This window comes from Medicago truncatula, chromosome 5 (genome assembly GCF_003473485.1).
Source record: "Medicago truncatula cultivar Jemalong A17 chromosome 5, MtrunA17r5.0-ANR, whole genome shotgun sequence".
Lineage (NCBI taxonomy): Eukaryota > Viridiplantae > Streptophyta > Magnoliopsida > Fabales > Fabaceae > Medicago > Medicago truncatula.
Genome location: NC_053046.1, coordinates 37,456,377 through 37,481,136, shown reverse-complemented (window position 1 = coordinate 37,481,136; position 24,760 = coordinate 37,456,377). Strand labels below are relative to the sequence as shown.

Below are 24,760 nucleotides of genomic sequence, written 5' to 3'. Positions count from 1 at the left end.
TTAGTTTTCTCTCATATGTTTGAAGGTTGAGATTTCATTTAAGAAAAATTGAGAGAATCCAAATTCTTACAAAGAGATAGATTTTTTAGAGGATGAAGGATAGATTTTAGGCTAAATTACGTCTTTTTATTTATGTTTTAGTTTTACTTTATAAATTAGAACGCGGGCAAAGTTTATCCTCAACAATTGATTTAGATTGCAAACTAGAACTCTTCTTTAAACTAAGAAGAATCTGGAACTTGAGTTCAATTTTCAAATATAATAATCGTATTAGGAGAGGAGGGAGTAAAGCGTCAATGTGGTGGAAGGATTTGTGTGCTTGGTGAAGGGGAGTCAAGTGGTGAGGGAAATTGGTTTAAAGAAGGGATTAGTTGCAATTTGGATGACGAAGAAACTACTTTATTCTAGAATGATCCTTGATTGGAGGGAGGGTGTTTATGGTGTAGGTTTACATGACTATTTGAGCTTTGTGTTGAAAGCAGTGTTACTATAGCTGAGATGAAGAGGCTATGTTGGGGGTGGAGAGGCATGATGGCGGTGGAGAGGACTTTTATTTTATTTAATTTTTTATATGGGAGAGGATTAAATGAAACAATGTGGTTCTTTGTTAAATATCATTTTTTTGCAGGACAACGTGACAGATAAACGAGTTTGGTTATAAAACTTCATTGATGGTTATTTGGTAAAGGGTGCTTATCAGATTCTTACTAGAGTTGAATATTCCAACTTTGATATTCTGTCACACATAATTTGGTATAAAGTTATGCCTTTAAAAGTATCGTTATTTGCTTGGAGATTTTCAATTATAGAATCCCATCAAAGAATAATATTTTTTGCCCTAATGTGGTGCCTACCGCTTCGTTACTATGTTTGTAATGGTATTTAAAGAAGGAAACAATTAATCATCTATTTCTTGGATATGACTTCTTTGGTAATATCTGAAACTGTGTTTTTCGTCGGATTGAAATCTCTTTAGTTAATACAACTGACATTGTAACAAAAAAAAAAAAATACAACTGACATTAGTGACCATGCTTTACATTTCGGTGGTGCACATATGTTCGTGAAGGATATTTGGTCTTGTCTTCATGTAATCTGGATGACTTGTATCTGGGTTATGTGAAAAGAGCACAATGCTAAAAAAATTCGTAATATAGAGCTTTTGTTATAACAATTACTTGATAGCATAAACCTTCACTCATGATGGTAGTTGAAGACCGACAAATATAATACTCTTGTCAATTTTTATTTGTGGTAGCTTATTCTGCTGCACTGATTTGACATTTTTACTATGTAATTTCATGTTATTTTTATCCACTTAAAATTTAATATAACTTAACTCTTTTTAATCCTTTTAGACACCGAATTTAACTCAGTTGGTATGGACAATGCATAAAAATGGGTTTGAACCTCAGACCTTGCATTCATACTTTAAAGTTTTTTTTTTTTTTTTTTTGATGGAACTTTAAAGTTTGTTGTATTTAACTTTTAGCCTCTTTAAAAAAATAAAATAAATTTTATCAAATCTTACTTTAATTATATCTTTATGGAACTACTTTTTTTTGGGAAATAATCTTTATGGAACTACTAATATTTTTTTGATAATTACCCAAAAAAATGATAATAAAAAAAATATCAATAAAATAAATGTTTGAATGTGAAACTAACAATTTGTTGGTCAACACACTAAAAAATTTCCAACATGTCATAAAACTATTGGTTCACAATACGTGTTTTCCCATCCAAATTTGTTTTCTCTTTTTCGTCAACTTTATATCAACCAATTCATATTTCATCTTCTTCACCAACAAAAACCTTCTCATTCTACTCGATTCAATTTCTCATACTTCAAATTCTCAATTCGCGAGAAAATGGATGCCATTGATTCCGTCTTCGATCCACTCAGAGAATTCGCCAAAGACAGCGTTAGGCTCGTTAAGCGTTGCCACAAACCCGATCGCAAAGGTATAACCCTAAATTCTCAATTCGATTTACTTGATTTAAATCTCTATATTGTGGATCTTGATTTTTTATTGTGATTTTGTTGTTTTGTAGAATTCTCTAAGGTTGCTGTTCGTACCGCGATTGGTTTCGTTGTGATGGGATTTGTTGGGTTTTTCGTTAAGCTTATCTTTATTCCAATCAACAACATCATCGTTGGATCTGGTTAGGTAAAACTTCAATTTTTGATCTATTTCTTTGTTTTTTGTATTGAAATTATGATTTTTTTTTATCTTTGTTTTGTGATTTTTTTTAATTTGTTTGATTATGGAATTTGGTTTGTATGAATTTCTGATGTAAATGTTGGTAATTTGAAATAATTTGATTGAATTAAGGTTTTTTTTGAAGTGGGTATTTTGTTTGGGTGTACTATGGTTTTTATGCATAATGGGTTTTAGTTGTGAGAGATTTTGTTATGATTTACAAAGGAAAAATAGCATGCATGTTTGCTGCAATGCATGGTAACTGCTAAAAGTTTGAAAAAAAAAATGGTTTAGTTTAATGTGATCACATGTGTTTGACACCAGACACATCTTCCATTGGAAGTGTCGGTGCTACATCGACAATTTGATTTGAGATCTTAATATGAATCAGGGGATTTTTGAAGTGGGTGATCTGTTTGGTTGTATTTATGATTTTCATGCATAATGGATTTACTTGTGATAATTTTTTGTATGATTTACAATGGAAAAAAGTAGCTTGCATGTATGTTTACAATGCATTGTTTTAGTTTGTTCTTAGTTATGATTGATTGGTGATTTTCTCTGCATTGGTTGTGGTTTTATAATGTTCGTCTAAATGGTATTGCTTTTGATGTTGAATTTTCTTTAGCATCACAAACTGACAGTAAGTCAATGATAGAAGTGAATTTTGTTTTAAATCTACTACTATTTCTAAACTTCTAATTTATAAATAAACATATCTGCGACAATAAGGTTTATGATTCATCAATTGACAATCGCCAATTGCCATGATGTTATTCATCAATCATGATGTATTGTAAACATCCAAAATGCAGCAACTGATTGATACATAAATACTATGCATCATCGACACTTCTGATCACATTCAATTATACCATTTTTTCCAATTATTACCAATGTTGCATCCGTGCATTGTAAACATCAAGATGCAGCAACTTCTGATTACATTTAATTATACCATATTTCCAATTATTACCAGTGTCAGTGATGTGTTGTGTCTGTGTCAGTTCTTCATAGCATAAACTAGAGAATGTGTAGAATTGTTTTCTTAATAACCTCTCTGGTTGTTTACTACCTATTCCCTCATGAGCCTGCGAAACTATTTATGTAAAGCAATGTGAGAATTTAGTATTTACATTAGGCTGTAGCAACATATGTCAAAGGATGTTTTTGGAACTAATTTTTATTCTCGATATAATGATTTTTATCTTTATTTTGCCTGTTATAGATGTCAACTGTTTTGTTTATGCACAGTTCTTTTGATTGTTATTTACATTTAGTTGACGTTTAAATTACTTGGTTGCTGTGATTGAGCGCCGAGCAGAATGGCCTCATATGTCTTATAGGATTCAAAATTCCGTGTCTTGAGCATAGTGTGTAAAATGAATGATGTACATAACATATGGTTATTTCTGCAGGATGGGGGAAACTAGACTCGGGAATTCATGTTGTGAAGCAGAAGGAGGCAGAAGAACTTAATCTTAGTTATGTATTTCAGATTTTCTTTTTCCATATTTCTTATCATCGGAAGATAGGGTTACAGTTTTATTGAACATGTAAAATTTTATTTTTCCATGTGTTAGACTTTTGACAAATTGTTCAATGAGGAAAAAGTTTAGACAAGGATTTGTGCTTTTGCTTTTGATTATTTGTTTTATAGTTTCATTGAATAAAATATCGATTTAGTTAATAAAATTCTAGAGATTAGATACTCTGGTATGTGAAATTATCAGTATTTTAGAATGATTCTGGAGATATTAGATTGGCTTGATGACACCGGTTTAAGAAGTAGAGTGATAGCTAAATTGAGAGTTCAACTACTCCCACCATAGTTTGGACAATATTAACATTGGTTTATTTAGTTCAAAATGATTCTTGAAATTGAAATGTTTTGAATACAGTAGTTTTATTTGAGACACTTACATGACTAAATTAATCAACCACAAGGGTTGCAGTTTTTTCCATTTTAGATAAATTGCCCAATGTCTCCCATTTTAAGGATCAAATGGGTGTTTCTTTGGTAATGTTAGCTGTTGATTGGCATCTAGGACTAAATGATAAAAGTGAGTAATAAACCTGAAAGAAAAAAACAAAACTGCTGGCCAAATGGGCAAAAGCTGCAACATGTTATATTTCAATCAGATTTTGGCACCCTTATCTGCTCTTTATCTTGAAAAAAACAAGCTCCCGGAGCCCTTAAAAACATAAAAATTGCTGCAACTCCTGAACAGTGGTGCCAAAATTGTAGTGACCAAAAATAACAAAAAAAAAATTTACATGGACTAAAACTAAAATGAAACATATTTGCAGGGATCAAAACCATATTTTAGCCTAAAAAAATATACAAATTGAATAGAGTGGAACATTCTATCATCTTCCTTCACTTTTCTTCCCCTCTAATATGGGATTACACTTGAGTGACATAATATCACATGAGATTGGTCAATCTAACTGTGACATGTGGCAATATAATTTATTTTTAAAACATAAGAGGATGTGAAAAGGAGAAAGTATTTGAATTATCTTATGTGTTAATTGAATTGGTCAATGACATGTGATATTTTTGTGATAATGTCACTGATGTGCAATCCTCGAGTATGTAATGGAGAAAAGAGGTGATACAATAACTACAATATTTTTTTTTATTAAGTCTTCGATTTCTAGAGATAAGGGGACTCCGTTTCATAGGGAAAATTGGCCATGATAATCTGAAGTTTATCTGGATGGTAAATTAAGTCTGACCAATAATTGTTTCACTCATAAATTGATTTCACTACAATCGGTTTAATTTAATATATAAAATGATATTTTATAAATTTGTTAGAAATATTTATCTATTAATATAATTTTTTAGAAAAATTATTTATAGAGAATTTAAAACACAGACTTATTTTACTTTTTGTTTTAATTATTTAATTTCAATTATTATTTTAAGAATAATTCACTAATTACTCCCTGACTTTGTGAAACACTCTTAAATATGTCATTGGGATTATGAATATTTCTAAAGCGTTTCTTTATTAAACTATCAAATTGATCCTCAAATTTAACCATTTTTTTAAGAAGTCAAACTACTCCACCAAAATTAACACTCAAATTTAACCATTTATTATCAATTAGGTCCCTATATTTTTTCAACTTACTATCAATTTGGTCTTTATCTTAAACTATTTACTATCAATTTAGACCTTGACATATTTTTTAGAAAGAAAAACATGAATAAAATTCGACAAAGTTACGGTCCTTTTTCAAATATTCATAATCTCATGAACGTGTTTGAAAGTATCCTATAAAATCAAAGACTAATTTAATGATCTATTCATTATTTTAATGAGATAGATGACATGTTTGCTGTCCTTTTAATCCAATATGCACATTTTAAAATTTTGTGGAGTTATGTTTGTTATCTATTAATTAACAATATACACATTTATTTTGTATTAAAATTTATTTTAAACAAATGCAAAAACAGAAGTGCCCAACCTTGATTATAATTTGCAAAATTTACTTACCGTAGTTGTCAAACACGTCCCAATTTACCTCTCAATAGTTTTTTTTTTAGGGAATCTCTCGATAGGTGTTGATGGCCCGATAATATAAAAAAAAAAAAAAAAAAAGTTGTTTATGAGCAATATATATTATCCAATCAAGATCTTTTTGTTATTTTTATATTTATCATGCCACATGATCGGTATAAATAGTTTTTGATTTATTACTAATTATAAAATTTAAGTTTTTGTGCCACTTATCGTCAATCAAAATACTATTTCATTTTGTTCTAGTAAAATCTTAACTCAACCGATAAAAATGTCAAAATTAATAAGTCGAATGTTATGATCGAGGTTCGAACCCCAACACCTCTATTTTATGGATCATGTTACCTCTGCTATTCTTTATGTGGAAGATAAATAAATACTTTTCCCTTACACTAGTGGTTGCGAGTGGAAATGGAACAAATTAAATGAACTTCTAGTATATCGTCCTTGTTGGGCTATGATTACTAATTACAATTTCTATATTTAATCAACTTATTAATATCTTACTCTAGATTTGCCCTCTCATATCGACTCTCTTTCCAACTTGGTTTGGAATTGGCCGAGTCCTCAACGCAAAATTCATCACATGAAAAATGATGCTATTTGTTCCCTAGCTACGTGGTGATAAGAGAGAAAAAAATATGCATTTACTTAGAGATTTGTTACATTGGAATCTTTCATCAAATAAAATTGTTATTTATAAAACTAATCTGAATTGTTTGTTTTGTCCTCTTGTTGTTATGATTTGAAATTTGTGGAAACAATCTTATTTTTTAGGGTAAAACTATTATCGATAGGTATTCTTGAATCCTCCAATATTATGGTCCATCTTATTATGCAAGACACAATTCACAGTATTTCTATATACTCTACTAACATCAAAATTGAGTTTCATATTGTTTGGCACCCTGCCCCTCCTTCTTTCTATAAATTAAATGTCAATGGCTATCATAATACTGCCACTAGTTCCACAAATTGCGGTAGTTTAATTCGAGAATCATTTGAGGGGATGTTTGTTTCAAGGTTAAGAATGACATTTCCTGAAATACATAGCTAGGGAATGATTATACACATGTTTGTTATGAGGTTGAGAAAAAATATTCCTGGGTATAAAGGTTCCTCGGAATGGAGTAACTTCCCATAAGATATGGGAATGTGCATTCCCATGATATTATGCATAGATTTTTTTTAAAAAAATTGTAACTTCCAATTTTTCCAGGAATGTCAAGTTATTTGCCAAACACTTTTTTTAACAAATACCCAAGAATCAAATTTTCATATTTTCATTCCCGAGTATGTTATTCCTGGAAATAATTTGTGTTTCCCAAAAACAAACGCCCCCTAAAGCAATATCATCAACAGATTCCACTATAATCTTGAAACCTCTAATGTTATCAAGGGAGGCGCTCAAGAGGGGTTGATAGTTGGTTTAACGATCACTTATGACGGAAGGTGGGAGATGGATCATCTGTTTACAATTATTTGACATCAAGGGATCAACCTCTAAACAAAGACCACGTTACAATTATTTTGCATAAAGAGGTTTCTTTAAAAGTCAACATCTTTGTTTGTAGTTTATTACGTAATAGTCTTCCAACAACCGACAACTTAATCAGGTGAATGATAGTTCAACCAAATACTCATTTTTGGTCTGACGGCTGCAGATCTCACGAGGATGTGGATCATCTGTTTTTGAATTGCAACTTTTTTGGTCAATTTTGGTTTGAAATCTACAATTGTCTCGAATTGGTTTGAGTCAATCCAACTATTGTTAAGGAACATTTGCTTCAATTCTAATCGTTGGGTGGCTTATCAAAAAACATTTGTTCTGATTTTTACTTGATTTGGCTCTTTTCTGTTTGGATTGTTTGACGTGACAAGAATGCTAGAATTTTTCAACAATAGGGGTGCTCTATTCACAAAATTATAGAGAAATTTAAGTTACAATCCTTCTGGTGACTGAAGGCAGATCATCCTAGTTTTGCTTTTAATTACCATATGTGTTCGCTTAATCCCCTTCAATGCTTGGGAGTTCTCATATAGTTTGAGTATCATCTTTGTTTTTTTAGCATTCCTACTATGTGGCTTTATCGCTTCGACCTTTTATTGATTTAGTGATGTAATAGATACTTTTCTTCGTTAGATATTTTATGGTACTTCTTCTTATGAAAAGACTAAATGGCTTGATTAATATATTTCATTTTAGCTTCTTTAAAAAAAAAGTTTCAACTTCGTATACAACTTTCTCTTCGGACAATTAAAGTAATTGCAGACTAGCAACAAAACCACTACTATTTAGGTGTCATAATGGAGGATTGTGTCAATTTATTTTCTAGTCTTTATAGTTCGCAATTTTCTCTTATTAGGCGTGTTGCTAATTAAGTTGCACACTATTTGGCAAAAAAAATTCATTTTCAACTCTGATTTTGTCTCAATTGGAAATTTCCATTTGTATCTTTAATGTGTATGCTCTCAATTTGATGCCAGATTTTCATAATGAAATGTGTTTCAACGTAAAGAAAAAAACTTTAATGTCATTTTATTTCTTTCTTAATCACAAATTTTCGTTGAGATAACTGCATTTTTTCTCTTTAATTATTATAGGTAAAATTAATCATATTTAAATTTTAATTGTAAAATTTAGGCTTAAATACCTTTTTTATTCCCCTATTTTTAAAATAAGTATTTTGATCCTTCTATTATAAAATTTGTGGGATATTTTGGTCCACCTCAATTTATTATGATGTGACATCATCCTTAATAACGTGGTACTAATGTGTCCTTCTTGACTGGGATCCACATCAACATTTTATAATTTAATATAAAAATTATTGATGTTTATAACTTAAAACGTTTAATTAAATCAAACGATTTTTTTTTAATTAAATTAATTAATAGTTAACAATTTCTTAACTTCAACTTCATCATCATCATCAACAACATAGGTTTGAGAATTGCCGAAAATCAAAATGAGTTTCGTAAATAAATGGGAAAATAAAAATCATTCTCCATCCAAAAATCAGAAGATCTAACTATAACACATCTAAAAATCTCAATGGACAAACAAATATTTGCTTCTTCCAAATCAACCACCGCAACTACGACACAATCATCACCATTCTCCGATGTTGCAATAACATTTTCTACCTCGCTTCACCTTGCATTGTTGATAAAGTTCATGTCCCACATATTGATTTGGTCCCCCTTCTTTAAAAAGTTCAACTTTTTCATTTTTTGTTAGACCTCATTTCGGTCATGAAGCTATTGGGTTTATTTTTTGTAGAATATGACATGACATTGATTGATTGGATGAAGGTACATACTCAACCAAACTATATGGGTACATTTGTGTTTACCCATTAACAAAGTGGAATTAAAAAAAAAAATTACAGTTGTATTACTTGGATTTAAATTCTGTCATTTGAGATTGCAAATATAGTTTATATTTTCTTAAATTACAATTACTTATTTTGAAATTTATATCGGTAAAAAGAAAATCATATTTAACTTGGTGATCACATTACTATAGTCTATAGACAATGTAATTTGATACATTAAATTATATTTTACAAATTTATTAGAATAGCATAGCTATTAACAAAAAAGAAACTGATACAACTTTTAATAGTATTTTATATACTTATTTAACTTTTATACTTTAAATATTTAATTTATATTTATTATTTTAATAAGTGAGATAAGATATAACCGCGATTATTTTATACTAATATGCATATTTATAAACTTTTTAGAGATGTCTATATATATATATATATATATATATATATATATATATATATATATATATATTATTTAAATATAAAAAATTTATTTTAAAAATAAAATAAAGTTGAAGTGACCGGTGCGGAAACACATGGACTCGCTAGTAATCTAAAATAATTTCTTACATAATTTAAGAGGTAATCATGTGGAAACACATCAACACCTATTAAGAGGTAAATTATGCAATCATGGACTCGCTAGTAATCACGATTAGCCAAATTGTTACTATACAATATATATATATTTATCTTCCCACATGATTACTATAAATAATTGTTGATTGAACTCATAATTGACTACACTTACACTCTTTGTATATGAAGGATGAAAATCAAACATTTTATCTTCGTGTTCTTTCTTTATGCGCTAATTCTTATCTCTGTTGTGGCAATTAATTCTTCCAAAGATGGAGAACAATGTAAATCTCTTTCTATATATATATAGACACACATAAATTATTTTCTCAAATCCTTTCTTATTTAATCATATTTAATAAATGTGTTTTTTTTTTTATTTGCAGTTGGTGCAACTGAAGAATTCAAAACAAAAATTGTGGTAGATATGGATGAAGGTTTGAAAGGAGTTAGTCATGGTGAAGACCATGGAGGAGGACACGTCGATGGAGGTTTGGGATTTTGGGGAAATTTGGGAGGGCTAAAAGGTTGGTTTGAATGGATGGCAAACGAAGCAATTTCGGGAATAGGAGAAAGCCAAGGAGGGTTTGGAGTCAGTTGGGGAGGAGGAGGAAACATGGGAGGGGGAGGAGGAAACATGGGAGGAGGAGGAAACATGGGAGGGGGAGGAGGAAACATGGGAGGGAGAGGAGGAGGAAACATGGGAGGGGGAGGAGGAGGAGGAAATATGGGAGGTTGGGGAGGGGAGGAAACATGGGAGGGAGAGGAGGAGGAAACATGGGAGGTTGGGGAGGAGGAGAAAATGAAGTAGCTATGGGAAGAGGAGAATATAGTGGTTATGGAGGAGGATGTGGCGGAGGAGAATATCAAATGCCTCATATGAGAGGAGGAGAACAAGAAGGCTTTGAAAATCAAGGGCCCTGGGAATGTCCATAACAAATAGAGATATGAATGCAAGTGTTGCGTCCCATAAAGTATGTATAAGAAAAATATGCAATTTATCTTACTCCATGTCTAGTCTTTATTAGGATGAACTTTTTTCACTTAAATTAAAATATATTTTATTGATATTCTTAGAATGTACTACCATTTATATTATCACATATAAGAAGTGCCACCGTTTTATGTCACATTATTTTGTTCAATGATGAAAAACATTGGATCGATGTCCCCGAAAGGATGAGAAATCTTGAAAAACATAGTGCAATGTTATATTATACCAACAAGTTAAGAACCAAAAGAAATAATCCAACGATATTGATAGCTAAAAGAAATACATCGAAACAAAGAGTACAAAATGCATCAATTGTTGAACATACATAACCTTTTCGACTACTTGATTCCTCCACGAGCACCACATTAAATGCATATTTGGAGAGCTAAAAGTGATTATAAAGATTTTAAACATTTTTTTCACACTCATCAAACTCACTTTTACATAAACATATTCAAACATACATATTTTTTTTACAAAATTATTTTTAGCACTCTAGAAACAAGCACAAACAAACTGTTCAAGACAATGAGATATTCCTCCTCGCATTGCACAATTTTAGAAGATAACTATATCTTGTATTTCTTGAGGAACATGATAATTTGATTTGGTGATTTGATTTAGTTTATGGCTAACAATGTATCAAGGCATTTAAAGGGTATGTGCATATTTAATAAAACATATGCCGATTAAGTTCATATGATGCAATCAATAAACTTGTTACAAGCTGCTCAAAGTCCATACTCATATTTAAAAAAACATACACAACATTAGACATGCCCTTTAATAAAAAACATTAGACATGCTTATCGTTAGGATATTATGAATGTGTATCTAGCTTCTGCCTCTTCTTTTTTATATTAAATATCGACGTCATTTATGAGTTTAACTCGGTTGGTATGGACAATGTATAAAATACGCAAGGTCCAGGATTTAAACATCTGCCACCACAAAAAAAAATGTCGATGTCATTTTGTTAGCCAGTAATGACGTGTGTTTATTACACATAATCAATAAAATTTTCAAATTTATTAAGTATTATATAAATGCAAATTTTAGCATATAAGTTGTTCTTCAATTTGTCGAATATTTTTTTTTTTGTCTAGTAGACTAGTGGTAGAGCTCACACACTTAAATGTGGAGAAGTGGGATGTTCGGGGTTCGAACCTCGACCCTTGCATAAAATATGCAATGTTTCTATCAACTGAGTTAAGCTCACGGGGACCAATGAATATTTAAAATATCAATTTTTATACTTTTTTATATAGATAAATAAAAATATTAACGGATAAAGTTATATATTGACATGTATATACTAGTAGTTGATTGCGACATTTATTTAAAAAAGGAGCGAATAATTTATAGATTAAATATATATTGTTTTTTTTAAAGGATTAAATATATATATATATTGTTGGTACTTATTTTATTTTGATAATTTACATGTTTTGAGTTCATTCTCGATGTATCATTCTTCTGTTGCAAAAGAGCTATTTAATTCTGGATAGATACAATCATGATATAAAATTGTCACCAAAGGATAAAATTTAGTGTCACATAGTGCCCTTTGATGATGTTGAGAAAGAAGAAATGCAAAAGTCTCCTTGTGCCATAGTTCTTTGCATACACCAACCACACCGAATGCTTTTTTTTCTTCTTCTTAATTTCATTTTCACTTTTTCCATTTTATATTTCCTCCATTCGAATCCTTTTTTCAATTTTATTTTATTATTATACAACTTTAAACCGCGAATTGATACTTACTTACCTGTTCGTGATACTTTTGCAACTTGATTCATACAAATTTTCTTGATATTCATGAAAAATGATGAATCGGACGAACCGAGACAAATGGGTAAAAATCGAAAAAAGATGAAGAAGAATTTGAGTAGGAGATAAAAGAGAAAGAAAAATCCTCTGATGGAGCAAATAAATTTCCTCTTTAAAAGTTGAAGAAAGATAACGTCTCTTGCAAAAATAACATCAATAAAAAGGAAAAGGTGAAAATAAAAGAATACTTTGGAAAGCTCGTGCTAGTTTGTTGTAACTCGCTACTATAATCCTTCTACTTTGTTGCAACATTAAGATAACTTATTGTATTTAATTAAGTAGTACTGGCTAGTACTACGCTTATCGAAAATCAATACCCCCATACATATCGAATTCTTCTCATGCCGCGTACCGCGAACCCGTACCACATATCAACGCGAAATTTGAATTGTGTGACTATAGATTGGAAACAATGAAGAGTAGATTTGCAGTCGTCGATCGCCGGATTAATTCAAACGGATAGAGAGAAGAGTTGAGTCAGATATTCAGTTTAACCAATTTCGGCATAAGCTCACTTGTCTAAGATGGCCGACAATCATACAAAAATTCAAAAAAAAAAAAAAAAAAGAAATTTCTCATAAAAGTATGTTGTTGGGGGGTTAATATATCTGAATTCTTGGTTACATAAGGCTGCTTTGGTTTTGCATTGTAAGCATGGTTGTCTTCCATTCTTATATTTGGGGATGCATATTGGTGGGGATCCTTGGAAGTTGAATTTTTTATATCCGCTGATTGATCGAATTAAAAAAAAAAAAAAAAAGATTATCAGGATGGAAGAGTAGAAATTTATCTATGGAGGTCATTTGATTCTTCTTAAATATGTTTTGTCCTTCATTTCAGTTTACTTTCTTTCCTTATTCAAGGCCCCTTCAAGTATCCTTTCTTCCCTTAATTCTATTTTTAGTGTTATTTTTGGGTGAGGTGGGGTGTGTGGAGGGAGGGGGTTTTAAGAAAGTATCTTGGATTAAATGAGATACTATTTGATTGCAAAAAGAACAAGGTGTTTTGAGGTTAGGAGGTTAAAGAAGTTTAACTTACCTCTGCTTGATAAATGGTGTTGGAGGTTGTTGGAGGATACAGTGAGTTTATGGTATAAGGTGTTATGTGAGTGTTACATGCAGGAAAGGGGGAAAGTTGTGTGTAGGGAGGGGAGGTGGGTCAGTGTGTTGGCATACTGTGAATAATATTAGAGAGGGTGTTGCGCTAGTAGATTGAGGTCGACTGCTTGATAATATTTGTCGGAAGGTTGGTGATGAGTCTTCTACTTTGTTTTGAAATGATCCTTGGTTGGATCGTAGATCTTTGAAAGATAGTTTTAGAAGTTTGTTTCAGTTAGCTGATAACAAATTGGCAACGGTCGCGGAAATGTTTTCTTTGGGTTGGGGAGTGAATGACGAGGCTTAAAAGTAGCGTATGAGGTTGCTTGAAAGTAGCAATCAATAATCAGTGATGTCCTACGAATTGTGGTTCGAACAAGGATAAAGATCACTTGTTTGTTAAATGTGATTTTTTGGTAGAATTTGGTCTCTTATATCTAGTTGGATTGGTTTCTCTTCGTCTCTTCATTATAGTTTATTGAATCATCTAAATCAATTTGGTTAGATTATCCCTTAATATCATTTGGCTTTCTGTTGTTTGAGTTATTTGGAAAGAGTGTAACAGACGGATTTTTCAGTAGATGGAGGAAAACTTGTAGGCGCTTTGTGAAAGGGTGAAGCTTCGATCCATTTGGTGGTTTAAGTCAAAATATGTTTTATTCGACTTTGATTACCAACTATGAAGGCTTAATCATAATTACTGTTTAACTGTAGTTACTTAGTCTATAGCACTTTTGTCATTCCCTTTTTAGGCTTTAGATTGCTATTTGTACTCTGTTTTTGGTCATGTTGCTTTTGATTTATCTTATGCGGAAGCAACTTGTTCATTTAAGTTTTATTTTTACAAAAAGTTTTTTTTGTTTACAAATCTATTTTTTAAGTCATAAAATTTACACTGTTATCCATTTTTTCAATCAACTTCATAAAAAAGTGCTTATTGACCATTTAATATTGATGTGGTAGGTTCAAAAGTGCTTGTGATATTAAATATGATTACTTACATTTATTTTCTTCTTGTTTTTGAATTCAAACATAATTTTACAAATAAGTATTTAATCAACACTATTATTAATCAAGTTATCAATCAATTTTGTTTCAAAACAAGAACGAATAATAGATATATGAACCATAGTTTTGAGAGCGATGAATTTAGAACTACCAACTTAATTTAAGTGTCCACATAAACACTTTTCAATTGATGACAATAAAAATATGATAATGATGTAGATATTTTACGATTTAAATGATAGTATGTAACAAAAAAAAAAAAAAAGACAAACTTGTTATGAATATCTAATTTTCTATATCAATCTTAAAAAAAACATAAAAAAGAATTAAAGACAAACTTATTATAAATATCTATATTAATCTAATAACATGAGTAGCAAAATAAAGAGTGCAATTTTATATCAATATACAATAACTCAAAAAAACATTCGCACAATAATACAAATATTATATATATATATATATTTTTTGTTTTGACAAACAAATATTATATATTTTTTTGGTCAAGATACAAATATTAAATATTGTATTTACTTAAATACTAGAAAAAGATCTAAATTATCAAATATGATTGGATGTATTTGCTTTATGATTGGATTATGATTGGATGTATTTATAGTTTTATACTACATATAATAAGGTTTGAAAATTATGAACGATGTTTTTTATGAAATTTTAATTTCGATTAAAACTAAAAATATAAATGTTTGTTGCTTTCAAGTTATAACAAACTATCTTAAAACTTGTCAAAAAAAACAAACTATCTTAAAAAAAAAAAGTTATAACAAACCAAACTAATCATGGTTATCTATTTCAATGACATCAACAATATATAAAAAAATATAAACTAATTTTTTTTATGACACCAACAACAATCTTTATTGTAGAAAAAATTATTCAAATGTATAATTGGAATAATAAAAAAGTAAGTATAAATATACTCATTTTGTTTGTTACACTTTGTAAAGATAAAAGAAAAAAAAACAGACATATATATATTCATATCGTGTTCGTTACATTTGATTTTAATATTTAAATTTATTCTTATCTATTTGTTACATGTATTATTTGTATTGAAAATTGAGATTATTTTTTGAAAGAAAAATCCAGCCCAAATTTGTTTTTTTTTTGACAAGATCAACCTAAAAGTATTGAAAGGGGTTATTTTCTTTATATATGGTATAGATTAAAAAAAATAAAAAACCTTATTATATACCTAAAAATGTTATTTAATTGACTGATATTATTATTGTATACCATATTATTCTATATTCAAATCTTACCCAGTTGAATGTTTGAACCAGAAAATGCATGAACGACAATCTGTGAAATCGGTAAGAACACGTTTTCCATAACAAACAAAATAACAAATCCTGTTTCCTTTTAACAACACTTCTTGTTCCTTTGTAAATGTAACACAACACAATCTCTTCAGTACAAAAATTTCATCTTTGTGTTTTTTTTTGTTCTTGCTTCAAATTTTCCATTACCCTTTTCAATGGAACCGTTGATTTCTCTCAAGGGTCACTTTCATGTCTTCCCTTCATTCTCTTCAAACCCCAGAACCACTATTCCTCCAACTCAAGTCATTACGTATAGAAAAAACTCAATTTTTACGTTATCTGTTCGAGCACAGGTGAATTTTTTGTTTCAAATTTTCTACCTTTATGTATTGTTTTATTGTTTTTGTTGTATATTTATCTGGGTCAATGTCATTTTTCTTTTTGGGGATGTTGGTTTAGTTGAATTTTGAATGATATATGTGTTCAATTGGAGTTTGTGTTGATGATTTTTGTTTTTTTTTAGTTTAATTTGAATTACCCTTTTGATTTTTTTATAATGTTTTTGTGATTATTTGCTGTTATGATTATGCTGGAGCACAATGAAGGTTCTGCTAAAATGACCCCATCTTGTGAATTTAGTTGATTTTTAACTGATACATGTGTTCATTTGTAGTTTGTGTTGATGCATACTATTTTTTTGTTTAATTTTGAGGAACCATTTTTGTTTTATGTAATGTTTTTTGTATTATTTGCTGTTTTGATTAAGGTGTAGTATAATGAAGGTTCTGCTGCAATTTTTTGTATTTAATTGTGAATAGCCCTTTTTGATTTTCATCATGTTTTTGGGATTATTTGGTGTTTTGATTAGGTGGATCCAAATGAAGGTTCGGCTACAATAGCCACATCTGGTGAATCTGTGGTTGAAGCTCTCAAAGTTAAGGAATGGGAAGTAGGAATGTTTCATAATGAGGTTGCTGCTACCCAAGGAATAAGAATAAGGAGAAGACCACCAACTGGACCCCCTAATCATTATGTAGGACCTTTTCAATTCCGGTTGCAGAATGAGGGCAATACACCGCGTAACATCTTGGAAGAGATCGTGTGGAACAAGGACAACGAAGTCGCACAAGTATTATTTTTTATTTGCTTTGTGTTTCTATTAAGTTTTTCATGAAATCGATAGCTTGTGCTAATGTGAACTATTTGGTTTTCAGCTCAAAGAAAGAAAACCCCTTATTACGATTAGCAAGGCCCTTGGAAATGCACCTCCTGTTCGGGATTTTATCGGGGCTCTAAGGGCGGCTAATGAGCGAACTGGATTGCCGGGATTGATTGCTGAAGTGAAGAAGGCTTCACCAAGTAGAGGCATCTTGAGAGAAAATTTTGATCCTGTAAGTTTATTTTGATTTCCATTGTGATCTTTAAGGATAGAACTGTTATCTTTCTAATTTATTTTTGTAATTCTGAAGTTATTACTGATATCATGCGGGAAATGTTTGTTTTGTTTCCAACTGGCTATATCTCATTCAGTGTTGTCAAATAACGGCTCTAGCACTATAGGGTAGTGGCCATTTAACGTCTATTGTTACGTGATACGCGGTTTAGTAAAGTGTTGTCAAATAGCGGTTGTAGTAGTGCTACAATACTGTAGCATAGCAGAATTTAATCAAACCGCTAGTTTCTGTGATCAGCAATCGACAACATAGACCCCTTTGAATCTCGTTGTTTAAAGTCAGGCTAGACTATTTAACTATTCCTTTTATTTGCCTTTGCTAAATCTACTTGCTACAACACAAGCTTTTATTTGAGTCATGTTTGCGGAGAGCATAAATTATTATGGTGCATATCAAATTCTTGTTTTGATCATCTAATGCAGGCTCATAGTTTGCTTTTTTACTATTATTGCATTTAGAGTCAAATCTATAGTTTTGTAAAAACAAGTCTGCTTTCATTAAGCCCAGTTAATTTAAATATGAACTTATGAAGGCGATATTGCTTTTTTTTTGTTGTGTTACGCTTACGCCACATGACTTAGACAAGCATCAACAAAATATGTACTAAATACTTAAAATTATCAGTTGATATCAAGTAGGGCATACCTATTTTTTGGAAGTTCATTTGATTATAACTAGTACAGGTTCATGGTTTTAAAAAAGTATTGCTTCAAAATAAGGGCCTTTTCCGTTTTTTCTTTTTTAATTACAAAGATGTTATTAAGTCGATTATTCTGGTCTCCTTGTATTTTTGCATCACATCACCTACCAAACCCTTCATGCAACTTATCAAACACCGTTGTCAGTTTTTATTTCTTCTCTTCACGGTTTATGCCACTGTTTAGTGTGTGTGCCTTAAAATTTCACAAAACAAACGTTGAAGTTTGAAAGTTTTGGTGCAAAACTGGTCATTTCAGCAAGGCGTTGACAGAGGGATGCAAGGCTGAATTGTTGATTCAGTTTTGGGATTTTTTTTCACTGCCAAAAAACTGCAAGGCGGCCTCAATGGGGTGCAAGGCGCCCAATGGACCGTTGGGCAGGGGTTCTAGGCGCAGGGACTAGACGCTAGTCTCGATTTCAGCACCACTATTTAAGATTTCTTCTTCATTTTGTTGTGTAATCTTTTGAGACCAAAAGAGGGAACTTTTAGGAAACTTAGAGGCCAAGGGTTAAGTGCTTTTGGATGAGATTCTTGGGTTGGGAAACACTTTTCATTCACCTCGGGTGGTTAGATCTCATTAGAGGGAGGATCGAAGCTTTTTCTCTCGATTTCTCTTAGGATCTCATTGTGGGTTGAACGACTTGGAAAAGGGTTAGAAATTAGGGTTTGTTCTAGAAGAGCTTTTGGATGTAACTTTGTATCATTCATTTCATAGTGGATTGGAGAGCTGCTCTCTCCCCTAGACATAGGTCATATTGGGCCGGACTGGGTAAACAAATATCGGTGTGTTGTTCCTCTATTCTCTTACCTGTAATCTTGGATTATGTTTGTGGAGTTGATTTACACTTAGTTGCTTGATCCGTTGTTGTTGCTTGAGACTGTTTGGTTAATGGTTGCCTTTTATATTTGTTCCATACATCTAAGTTTGTGGTCTGGTTTGAGGTTGAATTCACAACATAATGGATTCTCTCTTACAGGTTGAAATTGCTCAATCTTATGAGAAAGGTGGAGCAGCATGTCTGAGTGTTCTAACAGATGAGAAGTATTTTAAGGTAAACTAACTTCAAAATTTGTTTAAAAATTCTTACAAATCAAGCACTGCTAAATGTTAATATTTGGTAGATTGAGAGTTATTATATTGCAGCTAAACGATAACTAACTCTAACATAATTTTTGTTTTCTTGTCCAGGGAAGCTTTGAAAATTTGGAGTTAATAAGAAATGCTGGAGTAAAGGTTTGCTAAGTGAATTGCATTAATCCTTGATATAAGATTGATTCTACCATCTAATACTTTATATAGACCATGCTTATAACACTAGAAAAAAATACGCAGTGCCCTTTGTTGTGCAAAGAATTCATCATAGATGCTTGGCAGCTCTACTATGCTCGATCGAAAGGTGCAGATGCAGTGCTTCTAATTGCTGCTGTTTTACCTGATCTTGACATCAAATACATGGTTAAGATATGCAAATTACTTGGACTGACAGCTCTTGTTGAGGTAAAGATCACTACTTCTTTATTTGTTTCCTAAATGTGAATGACGCCCGGTTGGAATAACACATATTTTTTAGCTATTTTAGTGTAATCTTGGTCCTGAAGTGAGTTGATTGAATTTGAAATAGTGTAATTCAAACTGTGATTGGAAGCAAGAACTAAAGCCTGTTTATTATATTTACAAGTATGAAATCCACAGATAGGCGAAATTTACTTAAGAACCGTAACTATACAAAATTAACTTCAATTTAAATTTTAAACCTTGAACTTTTATGATTGATTTGTCGAATTTGATACCTACACTGTTGCTGGTTCTCGTTTACAGAAGTCGCTAATATGATTTTCTTAGATCTCTCGATCTGTATGCCATGTTTCTTATTTGTGCTGGATCCTTGATTTATATATTTTTTTCGGAAATTTTATGTTTGAATGTAGGTGCACGATGAGATGGAATTCGATCGTGTTCTTGGAATAGAGGGCGTTGAGCTTATTGGCATCAACAACCGTAATCTTGGTATGTCATATCAACCGTAATTTTGTGTGTTTGTCTTTTTCTGAATATTTATACTTAAGGATCTGAAAGATCATCAACCGTGGCTTCTAATTTTTGTGTGGTTACAGAAACATTTGAGTTAGATATCAGCACCACGAAGAAGCTTCTTGAAGGAGAGCGAGGCAAAATAATCCGTGAGAGAAACATAATTGTACGTTTTCAAATAAATTTTATTCTATTTTAACTTGAATTTTTTTATTTTAATTTGAACTGATGATTATATGGTTTTGTTTAGATGGTTGGGGAATCTGGTCTTTTCACACCTGAAGATATTGCTTATGTACAAGAAGCAGGAGTTAAAGCTGTAAGTATTGAAAATTTCATTTCTATGCTAATCAAAAATTTCATACACACAACCATGATGAGGCTTTATCTTATATTAAAAGTAACTAAGTTACTAATGTCAAAATTGAACAGCTTAGTAACTCCAGTATCAATGTCCCTATACAATTTAGATTTAATCCATATACAATTTTTTATAGTCAGTCCATTTTAATCGTTGGATCATTAAAAACATTTGGCTTTAATCATAACTACTTCTAAAGTCACATATAATTGTTTCTGATTTGCTGACGGTGTAAAACTTTTAAGTTTGTACTTTGACAGTGTATCGAAATTAAACTCTTTCGTCATTTTTTCACAGGTTTTGGTGGGAGAGTCTATTGTGAAACAAAGTGATCCTGGAAAGGGAATTAGCAATCTCTTTGGCAAAGATATATCTGTTTGAGTTGGCTTCATTACATAGGAGATGAAATTAAGGTTCTTCATCTTGTGCCTTTTGTATTTGCTTGTACTCAATTATCAAAGTCTTGTCAGCAGCAAACATGTACCAAAACATCTTTTTGCGTTGACAGTTTTTCATTACATATTATAATAAGGTTTTACACTTATGGTTATTGTTTCTGTGATATTTTTCCCACTTATGTTGGTTTTAATGTTAGCATTTTGTTTTGGCGTATTTCTTTTGTTTCTTGAATTATTGTGTAATGGCTAATGGGTTTATGGTATCCATTGTACTTCATTTTTAATATTTTTTTTAAAATAATTTTCAATATTTCTTTATTTTCTAATGAAAAACAGCCTCAACATACTCATTATCATTTCATAGTAATTTAATCACTATACAATTATATAACATGAAAAGAATAACGATTGAAATTAAACCACAAAATTGAAGAAAATAATGACATAATACCGTGGTACTTTTTCATTCAAATGTGCTAATATAAATGGTACAATATAAAGATATTAGTGAAATGTATTCAATTTCAGGGAAAGATGTTCACCCAATTATAAACTAGTCATAGAGTAGTAGAGTCCAAGCTTTTCTTTCTATAGTGCATGTGATACAAAACACACATTCATCTATCTGGTTTTCATGGATGTTCCACATGATCGCCATTTTCGATCCCTCCGCCTTCTCCTCCAGGTCCTTTTGTTTCTCCCCGACCTTTTCCTCCAGGTCCTTCGGGAACTACTCCTCCTCCTCCTCCTTCTCTAGGTTCTTTATTTTCACTTCCTTTTGAACCACCACCTCCTCCTCCTCCTCCTCCAGGTTCTTTATTTTCACTTCCTTTTGAACCTCCTTTGTTTCCTCCTCCTCCACCTTCTCCTCCAGGTCCTCCATTTCCTCGTCTTCTAGGTGTTCCTCTTCCTAACCAACCTCCCATATCTACATCATAATGTTCTCCTCCCCTGTATCCACCCCCTCCATTCCTTCCCCAATATTTATCCATATCTACCTCAATTTTTGTTTTGTATTCTTTAGTTGCACCAGCTGCAAATTAACACATACACATTTAGTAATTTATAGTTAAAGAAGAATGTAATTTTGCGAACAATTTATATACAGATATATAAATATACATTGTTTCTCATCTATGGACGACTTAATTGCCACAACAGAGATTATAATTATTTCACAAAGAAAGAACACAAATGTACAAGGCTTAGTTTTCATCCTTAATTAACTAAGAGTTTAATTGTAGTTCATTATGAATTTAATAAGAAGCTATTTATAATGATTATGGGACAAGATAAATATATGAAGAACAAAAAGAGCTTGATTAGATTCAATATATTGTATAGTAACAATTTGGCTAATGGTGAGAATGAGCCATCAACACCTATTGAGAGGTAAATTGGGGTGTGCTTGTTTAGTGACGTAAGAAAGGAAAAAAAAAAAGATTACTAGAAAGGTATTTGTGCTTTCTCATAGGTCACTTTGGTTCTAGTATATGTTTAAAATAAAAATAAAAATTGCGTAGTTAAAAATAATACACATATAGTTCTATGAAATTTCGAAATATCAATATAAGATTAAATTAAGAAAGTGCATATATGCTATCTCTCTCATTTGAAAAGAGGTGATTGTTTCATCGAAATGTTTTAATTTAAGAAATAACAAACTGACGTGAATGTAGTTCATGAGTTTGAGTTTGTATTTAAAAGCTAATAAATAAGATAATATTTTATATGTGAGAGAAAAGAAATATGTTGCTAAAAAATTAGGAAAAAAGTGAGAAAACAATAGAAGAAAAAAAAAAATACATCAATTCTATAGAATTATGGCATTTGAGATAAGAGAGCTTCAATTTTTTTTTTTTTTTTTTTTGGTAGATAGACGAAAATGGCAAAGCCATTATAAACTCACACACATAAGTGGAGGTACCGGGATTCGAACCCCGGTCATGACATCCGGCCTAACAATTTCGACATTTTACCTAAAAATTACAAATAGTTGAATAGTAGTGCAGTGCCACATTGTGGGTTTTAACGTAAAATCACTATAGGTAGGGTAAAGCATATTACTTGAAATAAATCGCTATGTGTGCGTTTTATTTCTATTTTTGTTTTATATCAAGTTCTTTATGGTTTAACTTCACTTTGGTTTACTCATCTTAATGAAGTTAAATACTTTGATAAAGAATCTCTTAAATTTACTTTTCAATCAAAGAAACCTTTTGATGATAAGTTTTAAAGAAATAATCGTTAATCTCGAAAATATTTTTAAAATGAAGAAAAACTATTCAAACCCCCTCCCCCCTCTTGTATTTCCATCACCTTCAATATATTCCTCATCATATTCTTTTTTTCTTTTCTATTATAGTTTTCTTCCTTTTATTGTTGTGATTCGAAAAGGTTGTTTGGTTCAACGAGGTCAAGGATTATGAAAATTAGTTCCTTTGTGAGTGATTCGAATGTGTTTGAGGTTTATTCTTCACCTTTGAAGGTTTCTTTGTTGATTCAAAGGTGAATTTTTTTTTTTTTTGTCCTTTTTGCTGTTGCTATTGTATTAGAGATCGTGCGAGAGAAAAAAGTTAGTATAAACTAATCTCTATAATTTTCTACTGATGTTTTACATTTTTCCCCACCTTTTTTGTATCGAGATTGGAAGATCAGACTACTAATTAACCTATAAATATGATTAATTAAAGTGACTAATGGTTATAATTTTAACTCTGAAATATGATTAATTTTATTTTTTCTTCAAAAAAAAAAACTCTGAAATAATAATTGAAATTAAATCTTCAAAACTCAAGTTAAAATTATAATGTTTTTTAAGAAAATAATGTATTTTTAATATTGTTAAGATTGTATAAAAAATTGATAATTTATAGACAGATTTTTAATATTTATAAAATACCGATAATTTTTTTTTTTGAAGAAAACCGATAAATATTATTGAGAAAAGAGAGAAACGAAAAATGAGGCAAATGAATAATAGGTAACTAAATTGTTAGGAGAAGAGAGAAAAATTGAACTTAGTTTTTTCTTTTTTTGTCGAGGTCTGGCGGTTAGAATTCATCTTTTAAAATGAATAAGTGGGATGTTTGAGATTCAAACTTCGATCCCTGCATATAAACAATACATTGTTCTTGCCAACACGTGAACTTGAAATTTAGTTAAAAATAGAGAAGGAGAAAATGAAAAAGTTTAGATTGATGTTAAGTGGTATAAAATGATTTAAATTTCATAATTAATCATTTTCAATAGGTGAAAAAGTATTTATACTGATCACGAGACAAGATAAACATAAGAAAAAGAAAAAAAGATTGATTATATATATAAGTTAGTAACTACCATTAGTTATTAAGTTTTACAAGAAATGATAAGTTATTAAGTGTACAAATATAAGCGCGTGAACGATGGAAAAGGGGGAGAGAATTGGTCACATGTTTGGCACATGAGTCACTTAAGTGATATTTTAATCTTACCCATTACTTTTAATCTGACGGTTGTAATTTATTCTCACCATTCTCACATAAGATACTCATTCTCATGTGATATGCCCCTTATATATATATATATATATATATATATATATATATATATATGATTTTTGTTGGTTTTCATATCTAGATTTTAGATATTGGCATGGTTATAGAGATATCAACTCCACCTATGTTATTGTTTGCTCCACCTAGGTTATAGATGGAAGGGGAGAAGAGGAGGATCTGGTTGAAGAAGAGATAGGGGAGTTACGTCGTATTTCGTCAAATTTACACTCTTTGTCACGTATTAATACTAGTATATGTTGGCAGCAGTCAAGACTTAAGTGGCTTCGAGAAGGTGATGCTAATTCGCAGTTTTTTCACTCAATTTTGGGTAGTCGGAAGCGTAGAAATTCTTTGGTGTCAATCAACGTGAATGGAGTTGTGGTAGAAGGTGTGCAACCAGTTCGTCAAGC

At 30.9% G+C, this 24,760-nt stretch overlaps 4 protein-coding genes across 5 annotated transcripts; 3 read left to right on the top strand and 1 right to left on the bottom strand.

Annotated features, from left to right (window-relative positions):
* Positions 1-1,766: 1,766 nt before the first annotated feature.
* Positions 1,767-3,840, top strand: LOC11424024 (protein transport protein Sec61 subunit gamma). Its single transcript, XM_003616720.4, has 3 exons — positions 1,767-1,965; positions 2,056-2,171; positions 3,623-3,840. The coding sequence occupies exons 1-2, from the start codon at positions 1,872-1,874 to the stop codon at positions 2,169-2,171; spliced, it is 210 nt and encodes a 69-aa protein (XP_003616768.1). The 5' UTR covers positions 1,767-1,871; the 3' UTR covers positions 3,623-3,840.
* A 5,943-nt stretch (positions 3,841-9,783) lies between these two features.
* On the top strand, positions 9,784-10,787 carry LOC11424022 (acanthoscurrin-2). The gene is given in 3 exon segments (XM_003616717.4): positions 9,784-9,941; positions 10,044-10,397; positions 10,400-10,787. Coding segments are annotated over 3 exon segments (642 nt in total). The 5' UTR covers positions 9,784-9,847; the 3' UTR covers positions 10,594-10,787.
* Positions 10,788-15,817: 5,030 nt separating this feature from the next.
* On the top strand, positions 15,818-21,028 carry LOC11429687 (indole-3-glycerol phosphate synthase, chloroplastic). Of its 2 annotated transcripts, none has more exons than XM_013598812.3 (10): positions 15,818-15,920; positions 16,738-16,998; positions 17,084-17,260; positions 19,001-19,075; positions 19,213-19,257; positions 19,357-19,521; positions 19,953-20,031; positions 20,139-20,221; positions 20,306-20,374; positions 20,714-21,028. In XM_013598812.3, exons 1-10 carry the CDS (start codon positions 15,894-15,896, stop codon positions 20,795-20,797), a joined length of 1,065 nt encoding a protein of 354 aa, XP_013454266.1. In that variant the 5' UTR covers positions 15,818-15,893; the 3' UTR covers positions 20,798-21,028. The 2 variants fall into 2 exon arrangements, with proteins under 2 accessions (XP_013454266.1, XP_003616764.1); XM_003616716.4 differs by having other exon boundaries at positions 15,844-16,222.
* Positions 21,029-21,241: 213 nt separating this feature from the next.
* Positions 21,242-22,192, bottom strand: LOC11424375 (glycine-rich protein DOT1). Its single transcript, XM_003616715.3, has 2 exons — positions 21,937-22,192; positions 21,242-21,847 (listed from the first exon to the last, which is right to left on the bottom strand). Exons 1-2 carry the CDS (start codon positions 22,028-22,030, stop codon positions 21,447-21,449), a joined length of 495 nt encoding a protein of 164 aa, XP_003616763.1. The 5' UTR covers positions 22,031-22,192; the 3' UTR covers positions 21,242-21,446.
* Between the last annotated feature and the right edge of the window lie 2,568 nt (positions 22,193-24,760).

Bases quoted from the DNA above. Each gene is read 5' to 3' on its own strand.
- LOC11424024 (XM_003616720.4), top strand. From the start codon at position 1,872: ATGGATGCCATTGATTCCGTCTTCGATCCACTCAGAGAATTCGCCAAA. The intron at 1,966-2,055 runs GTATAACCCTAA...GTTGTTTTGTAG, and splicing joins CCACAAACCCGATCGCAAAG to AATTCTCTAAGGTTGCTGTT.
- LOC11429687 (XM_003616716.4), top strand. From the start codon at position 16,085: ATGGAACCGTTGATTTCTCTCAAGGGTCACTTTCATGTCTTCCCTTCA. The intron at 19,258-19,356 runs GTTTGCTAAGTG...AAAAATACGCAG, and splicing joins TAAGAAATGCTGGAGTAAAG to TGCCCTTTGTTGTGCAAAGA. The intron at 20,032-20,138 runs GTATGTCATATC...GTGTGGTTACAG, and splicing joins CATCAACAACCGTAATCTTG to AAACATTTGAGTTAGATATC.
- LOC11424375 (XM_003616715.3), bottom strand. From the start codon at position 22,030: ATGAAAACTAAGCCTTGTACATTTGTGTTCTTTCTTTGTGAAATAATT. The intron at 21,848-21,936 runs GTATATTTATAT...GTTAATTTGCAG, and splicing joins GTCCATAGATGAGAAACAAT to CTGGTGCAACTAAAGAATAC.